The sequence below is a fragment of the Lasiosphaeria miniovina genome (assembly GCF_030549165.1).
Source record: "Lasiosphaeria miniovina strain SMH2392-1A chromosome Unknown B0T26scaffold_3, whole genome shotgun sequence".
Lineage (NCBI taxonomy): Eukaryota > Fungi > Ascomycota > Sordariomycetes > Sordariales > Lasiosphaeriaceae > Lasiosphaeria > Lasiosphaeria miniovina.
In genome coordinates this window covers 5,647,786-5,660,152 of record NW_026848222.1, presented here as the reverse complement: position 1 = coordinate 5,660,152, position 12,367 = coordinate 5,647,786, and the positions used below count along the sequence as shown (strand labels likewise).

Here is a 12,367-nt window from a genome sequence, read left to right as displayed (position 1 = left end):
TTTCTGAGATTTTTATCTTTTGATATATTAAGTACACGGGCAGGTAATAGCCATCATTCACGTATGCTTGTTACCCATACTCAGCGCCGAAGGAAACAACCTGGAAGTCATGCGATATATAGATTAAGTTGGTCACGAAAAAAAGCCAATACCCGGCAGAAACACGAAAGGTTCTTGGATCTGGCCGGCTACAACTGGCGCATCACATGCTGGCCGCTCCGCTCCACACACCCGAACTTTGAACGGAGGCTATATCGAGCGGTATTCTTGTCTGAGGATAAACACCTACCAAAATATGTTTATCTTTTACTTATTCTTTTCATATCGTATTCGAGAACACGGTGCTGCACGATCCGGGAAAGGGGCCAAACTCCGCTGTTGAGTACCACTTTGCCAATCTCGCAACGGTTAACGTCAGGCCGAGCCGCTGACTCCACTCGTGGCCTTGATCTGGAAGGAGTGAAGACGCCTGAGAACTTAGAGATCCCGCCAAAGAATGCAGATGCAGATGCAAGCACGATTGCACGCAGAGAAACAAACAACCCATGTGCAAACCACGACGGGCAGCAAGCAAGCAAACTCATGCTAGATCTAGAAAATAGAGAGAGAAGTCGCCCCGCGGTTGCAGCAATTCCACGAGGAGTGCCTATGTCGCTGTCTAGGCTGCCATTTTTGGCTAGTGTGGCCCCGCCATTTTCATGAGCACGTACCCCTCCAGTGGCTTCCTCTACGCATCTCACAGATCCCAACTTTAAACTTCAACGCTTCGCCATGGCGGCAATCATATCGAGGTCGACGATATCTCCGTCGGTGTCGGCTTCATCGGCAGCTCCGTCGGCGTCTACCATACTTACTTCAGTTAAGTCGACGAAAGATAGCGATCCCCCGACCGTACGATTTACCAATACGCAAGATCTCTTCGATATCATTAATTCCACTACTGGAGATTTCCTTACCGTTATAAGTATAATATTACCCTCTTATTTCTATATAACATACTAATTATTTAGACGTCTCTCCTAATCAATTCACCGAAATCGAGTGTGAGCGAGATATTGGGCGAAGGACTGGGCAAAAGAAACGATACCGAAAGTTCCGTTTACGCCGCTATAGTGCCAATTCCCAGATCTTGATCATCACAATCCTAACCGATCTACGCGAGGCCCTTCACCTAGGACTTTATATCCCGTATATCCGAAGTACTACGGAGGAAAATTGGAAAAATATGTCCTACAACATTGCGGAAACAAGGTCATCCTGGAGGAGATGGCGGAGAAGGCGATTCGACAGGCGGTCCATGGCCGGAACGTGCAGGAGCAGGTAATTGGCCAACACTAGTCATTGAGTCTGGATATTCCGAAATATTACCCGAGCTTCACAAGGATATGCGGTGGTGGTTTCAGGCATCAAACCACGAGGTCAAGATTGTCGTTCTGGCGAAATTTGACGACCAGCAACACCACATTTTGCTAGAGAAATAGGAGGAAGAAATCTCGAGTCCACAAGGAGCGATCACGCGGAGTCGGGCTGCTGCTATAGTGCAGCAAAATGGTGTTCTCAACCCAGTGAAACGGCAGTCAATCACTATCACCCGCGATGAGACAACAAATCCAGTATCGTATAATGTTACTAGGGGGGCATTAGTACTAGGATTTCGACTTCTTTTTCTTCGCGATCCAGGCCCGCAAGAGGGAGATTTTGTACTTAGCATTCAGAACCTACAGCTGTATGCAGAGAAGGTCTGGGCTGAGCTGCCGAGATCAGACACCAATTAGAAATCAGTATTGATGACCTAACATATGGCCAAAAATGGCAGCCCCAATAGTGACACAGGAATTCCAAGCAAGGGTGAATGGCACGCTTGGCGGCAACAGCAAAATAACCAGTGTGCAGGTCAACTAGTAGTACAGGCCCCTTGTTGTGGGCTATGTATCCATGGGATGCGCGCTACGGATAGAAGGCTGCTATGACACAGGTACCCACACGGTACTTGTAAGAGACTTGTGCACTTGGTGTCGAAGCCGCCGAAAATGGCGACACGCGCCAGCCAAATTCGGCGGCCAGAACACCGTATTCTCTGTTTCTGGAGTAGTATTACTCAGATCCCTTGTCTGTATCATAATACAAACCTTCCTGTTTTATACAAAACCTCAAATAAATGTGGTACTTTCTTAGCGGGACAGCCTTTGGCGTGTTGTTACTTAATACTTAAGTACCCCGCCCCCGCACCCCTTTGAGTGACGCAGTTGGGAGGGAGCTCCAAACGCATCATAGCGGGCAACAAAGCGTCTTGCCGTCCACGTTGAGCCTCACTCACAATGCCCTTGTCTGGCTTTCCTCAGCCGCCGCGTCCGGCCGGGAGCTCTATGCATATTCGGTCGCCCCTACCAGCTGGCGCGTCCAGCAGATCTCTTCTCGAATTCTTCTCGCGTGCCCTCGCGTCGTTTAAAAGCTCTGGCTCCAAGTTCCAAGTCATTTGCACTGTGGCGCCGCCCACGTCCCATGGCCCCTTACCAAAGCCAATACCTCCTCGGACGAAGCCGCCTGCCCTGATCGTGCTCGACTCGTCGTTTAACCCGCCGTCCCGAGCGCACTTGCGCATGGCAACGTCGGCAATATACGATCGGGTAAACTTGAAAGGGAGTGGGCAGGCCACGAGGGCATCGCGGTTGCTACTGCTGCTTGCCATCAACAACGCTGACAAAGCCCCCAAACCGGCCGCGTTCGAGCAGCGGTTGGCCATGATGTGGGCGTTTGCCGGGGACATCCACAACGCCTTGCTAAGCGAGCAGCAAGGGGCCGAGGCATCCGATGGATTAGCAGAGGTGGAGGAACAGGAGAGGCTTAGCATCGACATCGCCCTCTCAACACAGCCGTTCTTCCACGAGAAGTGCGCTGCAATTGCCGAGTCCGCCTTCTACGAAACTAATGGCGCGAGGGAGATGGAGCAGACAGTTCTGGCGGGCTACGACACACTGATCCGCATTTTGAACCCGAAGTACTATGGCCCGCCGGCTGAGGCAGGACAAGTGTCTAGCGGCGCAGTGAAAACGCCGATGCAAAAAATGCTCGACCCGTTCTTTGCCCGAGCAAAGCTGCGCGTCACGATGCGGATAGACGACGAGTGGGGCAGTAAAGACGTGCAATTGTCGTACCTAGAAGATCTGCTCAATGCAGATGGGCTGTCCAGGATAGGCGGTAGTGCAGGGTGGGGGAGTCGGATACAGCTTGTCGAGGGACGCAAGGACGGGGAAGATATCGTCAGTAGCACCTACGCGCGGGTCGCGGCAAAGGAGCGTGATTGGAGCATGCTGGATAAGATGGCCACTCAGGGAGTAAGGTGGTGGATAGAAGAAGAGAAGCTTTATACTGAGTGACTTTGCTGTGTCGTGTCGCGAAACATCGGGTCTGCATGGGCTGGTGGGAAACAATGGAGGAATTGGGGGCGAGCTTGTATTACATACCGTTCCCAACTGCTCTAATTCTCGCATATATCAATTACTATCCAGTGGCAGAAGAGGCGCCACGACGAGTCCAATATGCTGGCTGGTAAGTAACGGCGTTATGGCAAGACCTGGTGGGCTTGGCTGCGCGAGCATCCCACGGACGGCCGCTAGATTTCAGTGGCCTGAGTTTGGAACGTAAATGTAGACGTTGCTGAGCAGAATTACGTACACTTAGGAACCGGGACTCAAAAGAGAGCCTTTTCAGTCGATACTAACCTCAAATGCAAGAGAAGTTCCAGTAATGGCACAGAATATCCTATAGACATAATCTCCAACGCTGATGGTGGTTTAGGTCTGGATGCTCAAGGCGCGAGAAATTATGGCGGTCAGAGCTGGCAGGATACGAGAACCCTACTGAGCCCCACGCGGGGCGCAAAATTTGCCTGTGGGCCACTGAAAATTTGCGTGCGCTGCAGTGGTGCACAGATCACCCAGCGAAAGTATTTAGCAGACCGTTCCGCCCTCCCCTTCCTTTTTTTTTTTTTTTTTTTTCCTTCATGTCGACAATACTTCAGTAAGCCACCCTCTACCTTGCACTCCAGTCTCTCCTCTCTGCCTTTGATAATCAGGATATAGATTGCGAGCGCAACACTCCCGTGTGGGATATCTGTTCGGACTTCGTTGCTAACTCTGTTCGCGCGCAACAGGAGAATCATTTCTATAGTAGTCGTCCGCTTTTGTGTTCCCTAAAGGAGCTACAGATCCCACCCGGGTTGATGATCCATATCCTCGGCTCCCTACAGTGAGAACCATTTACTCTCGTTCTGCCTGTAAAGGCGGCAGTCACTGGCTTTCGGGTCGTGGCTGTATAGAGAGTAGCGATGATCTGTACCCTGTCTTTCGAGGTCTTGCCTTCGGGCGCTCGGGCAGGGTGGGTGCCGATGGAAGTCTGACCGGCCTTTCATTTTTATTTTATTTTTTTATGCTCTCGAGCTTTGCCCCAGACGAGAGGAAGAAGCTCCTTGGCTCATTGGCGTTTTCCTGAAAAGCGCTCTGAGAAAACCTCTGGAACTGCTTCACACTTATGCTATTATGTACGCGATTTGCCAGCCAGGCTCAAGGACCCCAATGTGCCGACTTTATACCGCTTGTGGTTTACCAGTTCTCTTCCAAAAGGGGGTGGCTTGTCAAATTCTGGCAGGTCCTTCTCCCAACTGCCCTGTTTGGAGACCCGCAGCCTTGGCATGCGCGTGCTGTGGTTTTCTAAATCAGGCTTCCCCAGGTTCCCCTTGACACGTGGACCCGCGACTTGTCAAGCTCCCAATATTCGTCTAACTGACTCCTGTCATTGAATGACACCTGCCCGGCATGTGTTAAACGCCTTTCGTCTCCATATTTAATTAACGGACGCATAATGTATGGCTGCGACTTGTAACCGAACCCACAAAGCATTATCCATGAAAAGAAATGTGGGGTTGTGTAACTCGGAGTAGAACCTCATCGACTTGACTTCTGCCCTTTCTAAAGATACTCCATCTTAGATTTTAAGTCCCGTGAAAGCAGAGTTGTCTTGATGCTGCACAACTCCCCGTCCCTAGCCACCTGACAAAAGCAGACATACATGGCTGTGCTGTGCGTTATCAGTGTGTCTCGTGGGTCTTGGGTCTGGCCCAGCACTGTCGTATTCCCAGGATTCGCCGAATGCGAGCAAATCCCACCTCCCCTGTCTGTGATGGTTCCCGTACGCTCTGAAATATCCAACTGCACGGTCTGACAGGCAGCGCTTCTGCAACGGTGATATTGGCATTGTGTGTCCCCGTGCGCGTCTCCTGAGTCTCGGGATGCTACAGCAGCCACTTGTTCGCTCCTCGGGAGCCAGACGCTGCAACCAATCATCGCCTCTGACCCCTAACTCTTAGATCTCATCTACAGACGCCATCATCTATGTGAACCTGGCGATACTAACGTTCCCCCCATTCCACCCCCTGGCCCGGCAGATACCCACGATATCTTCTTACTAAGGCAGGTGAGATGTCATGAGGCCGATGGCGCTACTATGAGTAGCCATTGCATCTTCGCCAAGATAACATATCTTTCGGTCTTCACAGGTTTCCCTGTGTTTGGACTTTGGGTGCAACGTTGGTCGACCCTGGCGGCAACTCACTATGGTATAACATGTCACCAACACGGCCCTCTCTGCTCAGATGAGTGGACCGCCGCTATTATGCTGCCTAGTAGGTATTGTCCTAGGCTGAGACTTCAGAAACGACCACTGCAAACCCACGCCCAACAAGCGACTATCTAGAATAATGCGCCTACCGAGTCTGAGTCTTGCCGGTGCCTTGCCACTGTTGGTAGTAGGAGGGTTAGCAGCAAGAACGCCATCAAACCGAGCCTTGCATCAGAAGACGGGCGATTCCGCCAACTCAACCTCGTCTGTCAAGCCCAAGAAATTCATTATCGAGGTCGAACAGGTAAAACACACACCGCCTCAATACTTTGTCTTCCGGGCCAGTTACAGGTTGTCTTCATTGAAAATAAAGAATCTGGCTAATATCTGGCTGGCCATTACCGCCACCTCGTGAATAGGGGGTCAACCTCGAATCCCTATCGTCCAAGTTCTCGGCAGCCGGTGCCAAGGTCGTCCGCACCTTCAAGACCGACGTGTTCTCTGGTCTGAGCATCGAGTCGGATGAGCAGAATGTGGACTCGCTTCAGCAGCTAGCTGGAATCGCCCAAGCATGGCCCGTTGGCAAGATCTATTTGGACCCTGTCGTTCCTGTAGCAACTTTCAGTGACGACGCCACTGCCGCCAACTACTCTGTCCATGCGTTTACGGGAGTTGACACGCTCCATAGCGCCGGTATTTATGGCAAGGGCGCCGTTGTCGCCATTGTCGACACGGGGACCTACTACCCCCATCCTGCGGTATGACACCAAACGAGTTATGACCGCGCCTGAGCGAGACCTAATAGCTGGCTTGTGCTGACTGTTGATTCTAGCTTGGAGGTGGCTTCGGACCTGGATTCAAAGTTGTAGGAGGATACGATCTTGTTGGAGATTCTTGTATGGCGCCATTTCGACCATGTTTACCATTCCCGGAAAAAAACACGGAACTGAATCAGGCAGTGATATCTGCGTGACTGGTGACTAACTGTCTTCACATAACTAGCATGGCCAGTTGGCCCCAAGACTCCCGACACGGATCCCCTTGACGTGCTGGGACATGGCACGCATGTTGCCGGAATCATTGCTGGAAAGTCAGAATGGTATGCACCGATGCAGCATACCTTAGATTCTGCAGAAATCATTGCATATCCAGAGCTGTGGCTGACCGCGCACGACAGGTTCACTGGCGTTGCCCCCGAGGCGGCCCTGCTCTCGTTCAAGGTGTTCAGCGATGTAAGCAACCAGCTCGCGAGCTCTGGCGCGGTACGGCTGTGGCTTATCTGGTGAACAGGTCGATAGCACAGATGAAGATACTCTTGTCGAGGCCTTTCTTTTGGCCTACCAGGCCGGGGTAAGCATCTCAAAGCTCCACAGTCCGACATGCAGGTAAACTATGATTAACTACCAGAGGATATTGCAGGCCGATATCATAACATCCAGCATCGGCGGCACGAGCGGATGGTCTGAAGGAGCCTGGGCTACGGTTGCTTCGCGCCTTGTTGACCAGGGGATTGTCGTCACCATCTCGGCTGGTAATTCAGGCGACGACGGCCCCTTCTATGCCAGCTCGGGATCCTCGGGCAAGAAGGTCATTGCTGTGGCATCAACAGACGCCAGCGTGATTGCGGCGCCGCCTTTCAAAGCCGCCTTTACCCTCAATGGAGTCTCGAACGTGACGTACCTGGGTTACGAGCCCGACGTAAACTCGGCGCTCTGGGATGTTCCCACCGATCTCCCAATAATCCCGGTTTCTTTCGATACTGCGAATCCCGCAGACGCTTGCACTCCGCTCCCTGGAGATACGCCAGACCTCTCTGGCGGCATCGCCCTGATACGTCGAGGCACCTGCAACTTCTCGGTGAAGCAAGCAAATGCTGCCCAGTTTGGCGCCAAGCGGATCCTGTTCTACAACAATGAGAACCCCATCATCAATCCGGGTAGCGTCGACCCAGCCATCCCCGTCGCAATGATTGACGCCAAGGCTGGCGCGGCCATCATCGCAACCGTGAAGGCAGGGGGCAACGTGACGGCCAATTTTGCCATTCCCAGTGACTCCAGTTGGGCAGTGGGCCTGTTCAACTCGGCTGGTGGTATCCCGTCTGAATACACCAGCTGGGGCACCACCTTTGAGCTCGAGATTAAGCCCGATGTTGCTGCTCCCGGGCGCAATATCTACAGCACATATCTCGACGGCTGGGCGGTCTTGTCAGGGACGTCCATGGCCTGTCCGTACGTCGCCGGCATTGCCGCCCTCTACGTCGGCAAATACGGCGGCCGTTCCGTGCACGGCGCCGGCTTCGCCAAGATGCTCGCCAACCGGATCATATCGAGCGGCGCGGCCGTCCCTTGGCAAGTCGCCCAGCCAACAAGCCTCCCTATTGACTTTGGCTTCTGGGCCCCTGTGCCACAGGTCGGAAGCGGGCTCGTCAACGCGACCAAGGTGCTGACGTCAACCACGTCGCTGGTCTTTGACAAGTTTGCCCTCAACGACACGGCACATTTCAGCCGCTACCACGATGTGCTCATCACCAACAGCGGCAACAAGCCCGTGACGTACAAGTTCTCCCTCCAACCGGCTGGCGCCTTCAACGTCCAGTCCCCCAACTACCCGTCCTATCTCGCCGTGTTCTACGAGCTTGAGCCCTTCAGCCTCATGCCCAGCGTGAGCTTCCCCTCGGGCACCTTCACCGTCGGGACGGGCCAGACGAAACGAGCACAGATCAACTTCGACATCCCCAAAGGCTCCGACGCGTCGGGCTGGCCCGTGTACAGCGGCAAGGTGCTGGTGTCGGGGTCTAACGGCGACGAGCTGAGCATCCCGTACGCGGGGGCGGCGTTCGACCTCAAGAACTCGCTGCGGCGGCAGATGTTTGCCGACGGCACGCCGTTCCAGGTGTCCGGGCCCAACCGCGACGACATCTCCATCTACCACACGTACGACTTCAACCTGTCGTGGTCGGCGCAGTCGTTCCCCAAGGTCTACGCCGACTTCAAGTTCGGGCCGCGCGAGCTGCGGTGGGACATCTTCGAGGCCGGCTGGCGCGAGGCGCGCTGGAGCACGTACCCGCCGGTGCCGGGGAAGAACGGTTTCGTCGGCAGCGCCACGTACTGGCTCGAGTCGGACTCGTACTGGGCGTTCGACCCTGACACGATGGATAAGGAGCTGACGATCCCGTTTCCGCTAACGCTGCTCACGCGCACGAGCACCTGGAGCTGGTACGACCAGGGTTTCTGGTGGTTTGGCAAGCTGGCAAATGGGAGCTATATTGCGCCTGGAAACTACACGTGAGTGCCCCCTTTACAAGCCCCAACTCATCTTTACTGCGTTAAAGCAGACTTCCAGAGTCCCTTGTCGACATTTGATGGATTTCTTGTTGTTAACTGATATGACTGACAATGTACAGAATGAGATTTGCTGCGCAGATTCCGTTCAGCGACCCAACACACTCGGACAATTGGCATGTCTGGCAGGTTCCTCAAATAACCATTCTGCCGTATTCCCCCTGAAAATCTGACATTGAGTCAACTGAGCGAGAGAAAGAATGAGATGATATCTTGCAGACGGTATCACCCAGGATCCACCACGTTCATCATCCATGCATCAAACCCAAATACGCCCGTTCCTTATTTTCAGCCTAGTCGAGGAAGAAGTCCTCCCTTTGGTGTTCCTCAGTCCGAGCTCGAAATGGAATATGGAACTCATGGCGAATCGCGAATCGGAGCAGTTTAGTTTGATGCGAGGACGCTTCAAACATCCTGCCTAGCAGGGATGACGAGCAATGCTTGAAAACCATTCGCGGGGCATGCTGCCACTCAGGAACCAGGATAGGCACCCAACAGTACCTACTTAAATATGCACGGATCTTGTCATCATCGATTGGAATCTGACCCATATCTCGGGCCGGGCCTTGTCCAGATCAAGGCCCACCCGATCCTTCATTGACCTAACATTACTTTAAGATAACATAAACCGTTGCATCAACGCCACGGCACGAGCTGAGCAGGTAGTATATCCTGGCTCTCCGTTAACCGCAATTGACCTCCTACTGCTTTTGCGAAATCATCATCTCCTCATTATCCGAAATGGGCGCAGCCCGGTTGGGGGTCTTGTTCAGCTCATTCTCGCCCACAACCTTTGTTGTGCCTGCCATGGTGTTCTCGTATTGCGGGTGCGTGGTCAAGACATACTCCTCCTTGTCAATATGCTTGAACATGAACCAGAAAACCACGGTCAGGATGCCGCCTGCGATGGCCGGGCCGCCAAAGTCCCATGTAAGGTACGGGTCGGTGATAACAGACGAGGCGGCAAGGCCAATGGCGTAGGCAACAGCAGTGTTGAAGAGGTTGATGGCCGACACAAGACTCCTCATATTAGGCGGGGCTCGCGAGTAGGCAATACCGTAGGCCGGGACATTGATGAACAGCTCCGAGATGCCGCCGATAGCATAGGGGATCGCCATCCACCAAATGCTGATGGGGGCAACACCGTCGCCGATAGCGCAATCGCTGGAACCGTACTCGCCGCACGGCGACAGCTTGTAGGCATAGTAATTGAGGACAGTATATCCAACACCACCGATGGTGGACAGAGCCAAGCCGGTGGTGATGCGTGCGACTGGGCCGTAGTGGATGCCGAGCCTCCGGAGAAGAGGGTAAAGACCGTAGTTGAGGATGGGCGCGAAAGCGATGATGCTCAGGGAGTTGAAGTTGCCAATAACGTCATTGGGCACGCCGTTGGTCTCTAGCATGGTGGAAAGGAAGTTTGCCGCTTGGCCAATGCCATTGTCGTTGAGATACTGAATCGGGAAGAAGCAGAAGATGCCCGTCGCCTGGAAGGTCCGGCGGACGTCGTCAACGAACTGATCGTTCCAGTGCGTCTTGTAGGTGAAATCGAGATTAGCGGCGGCAATGTTGGACGGCTTGGCCAGGTCCCAGAACCCGTGGCGGCCAAACTTCTTGATGCCTCCACGTCGGATGCAGATGCCCAAAACGCGGAACACGTTGCCAAGATCGCTGCCCGCAGCAGGGTGCAGAATGAGGCGCTTGTGGAGGAACCAGAGAAGCAGGGGAAGCGGGAGGTAGAGGAAGAGCGGAAGGATAAAAGCCAACCACCACTGAGAGACGCCCGAGAAGGCTAGTCAGCTTCTTGTCATGTATCAGAGAGTTGAGGCGGAATTTAAGACTCACGCCGACGTATTTCTCCGAATATGATGTGGCAACTCCGAAGAATCCTCCGATGTTGATCAAGAGGTAGAACCAGAGCATGACGCGTTCGGCGGTCGACTCAGGATCCTCGATGACCCTCTCACCGGACTTGAGGGTGACAACAGTGGGAACGGTCGTCGTGACCTGGTCGAGGAGGAGGGGCGAAACGTTGGGCTTGAACATGGCTGAAGGAGAGATACGGGATCAGCAGGCCGCCAGAGAGTTCAACGGCAAGGGGATGCAAAACTCACCTGCACCAACCGCCAGAATGTAGAGAGACAAGAAGTACGGAGCTTGGGTAGCATTCTTTGCCAGGAGATCCTTGGAACCAGCGGCAACCATTAGGACATGGGCAACGCCAAAAACGGCCACACCCCAGCAAATGATCTTGAAGCGACCGCTTCTGACATCAGCCAGCCAGCCGAAAAACAACGGAAGCGCATACGCCAGCAAGCTGAAGGACTGGGCAACGGCGTTGGCCACCTTGGTCCCCATTCCGAGGGCGCCAGCGGTGCCCTGGGTTCCCGCGGGCGGGGCTCCGTAGCCATTGCCGCCTTCTGGCAGCTTGCGGTTGACATAGTTGCCAATGAGTGGTTGCACACCGTAGAACGAGGCGCGCTCGCAGAACTCGACAATGCAAATCATGTAGGCCGTGAAGGGAATCCTGCCGGGCACGCGCCTCAAGGTCGCGGCTTCTTCCTCTGTGGGCTTGCCCTCGTAGTCCTCGTCCATGGTGAAGGTGTTGAGGTATGGCGCATGCGCGTCCCCGGGCGGGACGTTGTCCATCTTCTCGCTGAGGGCGCCGGCGGCGGGCGCCGTCGCATGGGCCGGTGAGCCGATGCTGTCGCCCGACGACTCAGGTCGCTTCTCGTCTCCAAGTGTAGCTGTAGGGTGTGGGACATTGTGTGAGTAGCATGACACACGGGAAAGGGTGAAACCCACGTGCGCCGAGACTTGACTTACCCATTGTGCGCGATTCCACTTGCCGGAGCGTGTTTGCCAAAGTGCTGGGTTGCAGAGACACACGATTGCAGGGCTGGCTGTAAATCGGGATACCCGAGGGAAGGGGACACGGACATGTAATATACTTCCAAGCTTTTTTGGGGGGGATTCACCCCGCGGGAGGGCAGCACGTTGAGACGCTGATCCTGAGCAAAATGCTTCACAGAACGGATGGAACCATTACACGACTTACGCTTCACACTAGCGCACCGACGGGTCAAGTGGGGAGCATTTCACGCCCGCGTGGAAAATCGATGGAATACGCTCTGCACCTTCCCGGTCTGGCACGTTCGGGCGAGACAGGTCGGGACGAACTTTCCGTTCACACACTCAACCTTAACGACCTCCCGCATAAGGGTAGGCCCAGCGGACTCCAAAGATACTCGCGCCCTAAGGTGGTATGTTGCGCGCGGTTTGGATTCCGCTAGACTTGTAGTTGGAACAGTGCCCGAGATGCGACTCCGCATGTATGGATCCTACCCTGGGTAACTGCCTGTTCTGCCTGCCTGCCTCCAATGGCAAAGCCGTGTTTAGTCAGGACATTC

General features: G+C 54.1%; 7 protein-coding genes across 7 annotated transcripts; 4 read left to right on the top strand and 3 right to left on the bottom strand.

Moving 5' to 3' along the window:
- Nucleotides 1-169: 169 nt before the first annotated feature.
- B0T26DRAFT_705995 (uncharacterized protein) lies at nt 170-932 on the bottom strand (the record flags this gene model as incomplete). The annotated part of the gene is made up of 1 exon (XM_060441786.1): nt 170-932. A coding segment is annotated over exon 1 (265 nt), but the record flags the coding sequence as incomplete, so codon positions are not given.
- B0T26DRAFT_705990 (uncharacterized protein) lies at nt 761-1,884 on the top strand (the record flags this gene model as incomplete). The annotated part of the gene is made up of 4 exons (XM_060441785.1): nt 761-964; nt 1,067-1,199; nt 1,252-1,430; nt 1,545-1,884. Coding segments are annotated over 3 exons (543 nt in total), but the record flags the coding sequence as incomplete, so codon positions are not given.
- Nucleotides 1,885-2,102: 218 nt separating this feature from the next.
- Nucleotides 2,103-3,570, top strand: B0T26DRAFT_257532 (uncharacterized protein). The gene has a single exon (XM_060434021.1). It carries the CDS (start codon nt 2,319-2,321, stop codon nt 3,375-3,377), a length of 1,059 nt encoding a protein of 352 aa, XP_060299213.1. The 5' UTR covers nt 2,103-2,318; the 3' UTR covers nt 3,378-3,570.
- A 412-nt stretch (nt 3,571-3,982) lies between these two features.
- Nucleotides 3,983-4,889, bottom strand: B0T26DRAFT_772815 (uncharacterized protein). Its single transcript, XM_060446565.1, has 2 exons — nt 4,152-4,889; nt 3,983-4,030 (listed from the first exon to the last, which is right to left on the bottom strand). Exon 1 carries the CDS (start codon nt 4,409-4,411, stop codon nt 4,244-4,246), a length of 168 nt encoding a protein of 55 aa, XP_060299212.1. The 5' UTR covers nt 4,412-4,889; the 3' UTR covers nt 3,983-4,030; nt 4,152-4,243.
- On the top strand, nt 4,148-5,218 carry B0T26DRAFT_705987 (uncharacterized protein). Its single transcript, XM_060441784.1, has one exon. The coding sequence runs from the start codon at nt 4,539-4,541 to the stop codon at nt 4,737-4,739; it is 201 nt and encodes a 66-aa protein (XP_060299211.1). The 5' UTR covers nt 4,148-4,538; the 3' UTR covers nt 4,740-5,218.
- Nucleotides 5,219-5,755: 537 nt separating this feature from the next.
- On the top strand, nt 5,756-9,501 carry B0T26DRAFT_772805 (subtilisin-like serine protease; the record flags this gene model as incomplete). Its single annotated transcript, XM_060446564.1, has 8 exons — nt 5,756-5,920; nt 6,036-6,374; nt 6,449-6,512; nt 6,619-6,715; nt 6,794-6,848; nt 6,907-6,966; nt 7,024-8,900; nt 9,020-9,501. 8 exons carry the CDS (start codon nt 5,756-5,758, stop codon nt 9,120-9,122), a joined length of 2,760 nt encoding a protein of 919 aa, XP_060299210.1. The 3' UTR covers nt 9,123-9,501.
- Nucleotides 9,502-9,658: 157 nt separating this feature from the next.
- Nucleotides 9,659-11,606, bottom strand: B0T26DRAFT_740272 (general substrate transporter; the record flags this gene model as incomplete). Its single annotated transcript, XM_060443828.1, has 3 exons — nt 9,659-10,729; nt 10,803-11,005; nt 11,072-11,606. 3 exons carry the CDS (start codon nt 11,604-11,606, stop codon nt 9,659-9,661), a joined length of 1,809 nt encoding a protein of 602 aa, XP_060299209.1.
- Between the last annotated feature and the right edge of the window lie 761 nt (nt 11,607-12,367).

Bases quoted from the DNA above. Each gene is read 5' to 3' on its own strand.
- B0T26DRAFT_257532 (XM_060434021.1), top strand. From the start codon at position 2,319: ATGCCCTTGTCTGGCTTTCCTCAGCCGCCGCGTCCGGCCGGGAGCTCT.
- B0T26DRAFT_772815 (XM_060446565.1), bottom strand. From the start codon at position 4,411: ATGAAAGGCCGGTCAGACTTCCATCGGCACCCACCCTGCCCGAGCGCC.
- B0T26DRAFT_705987 (XM_060441784.1), top strand. From the start codon at position 4,539: ATGTACGCGATTTGCCAGCCAGGCTCAAGGACCCCAATGTGCCGACTT.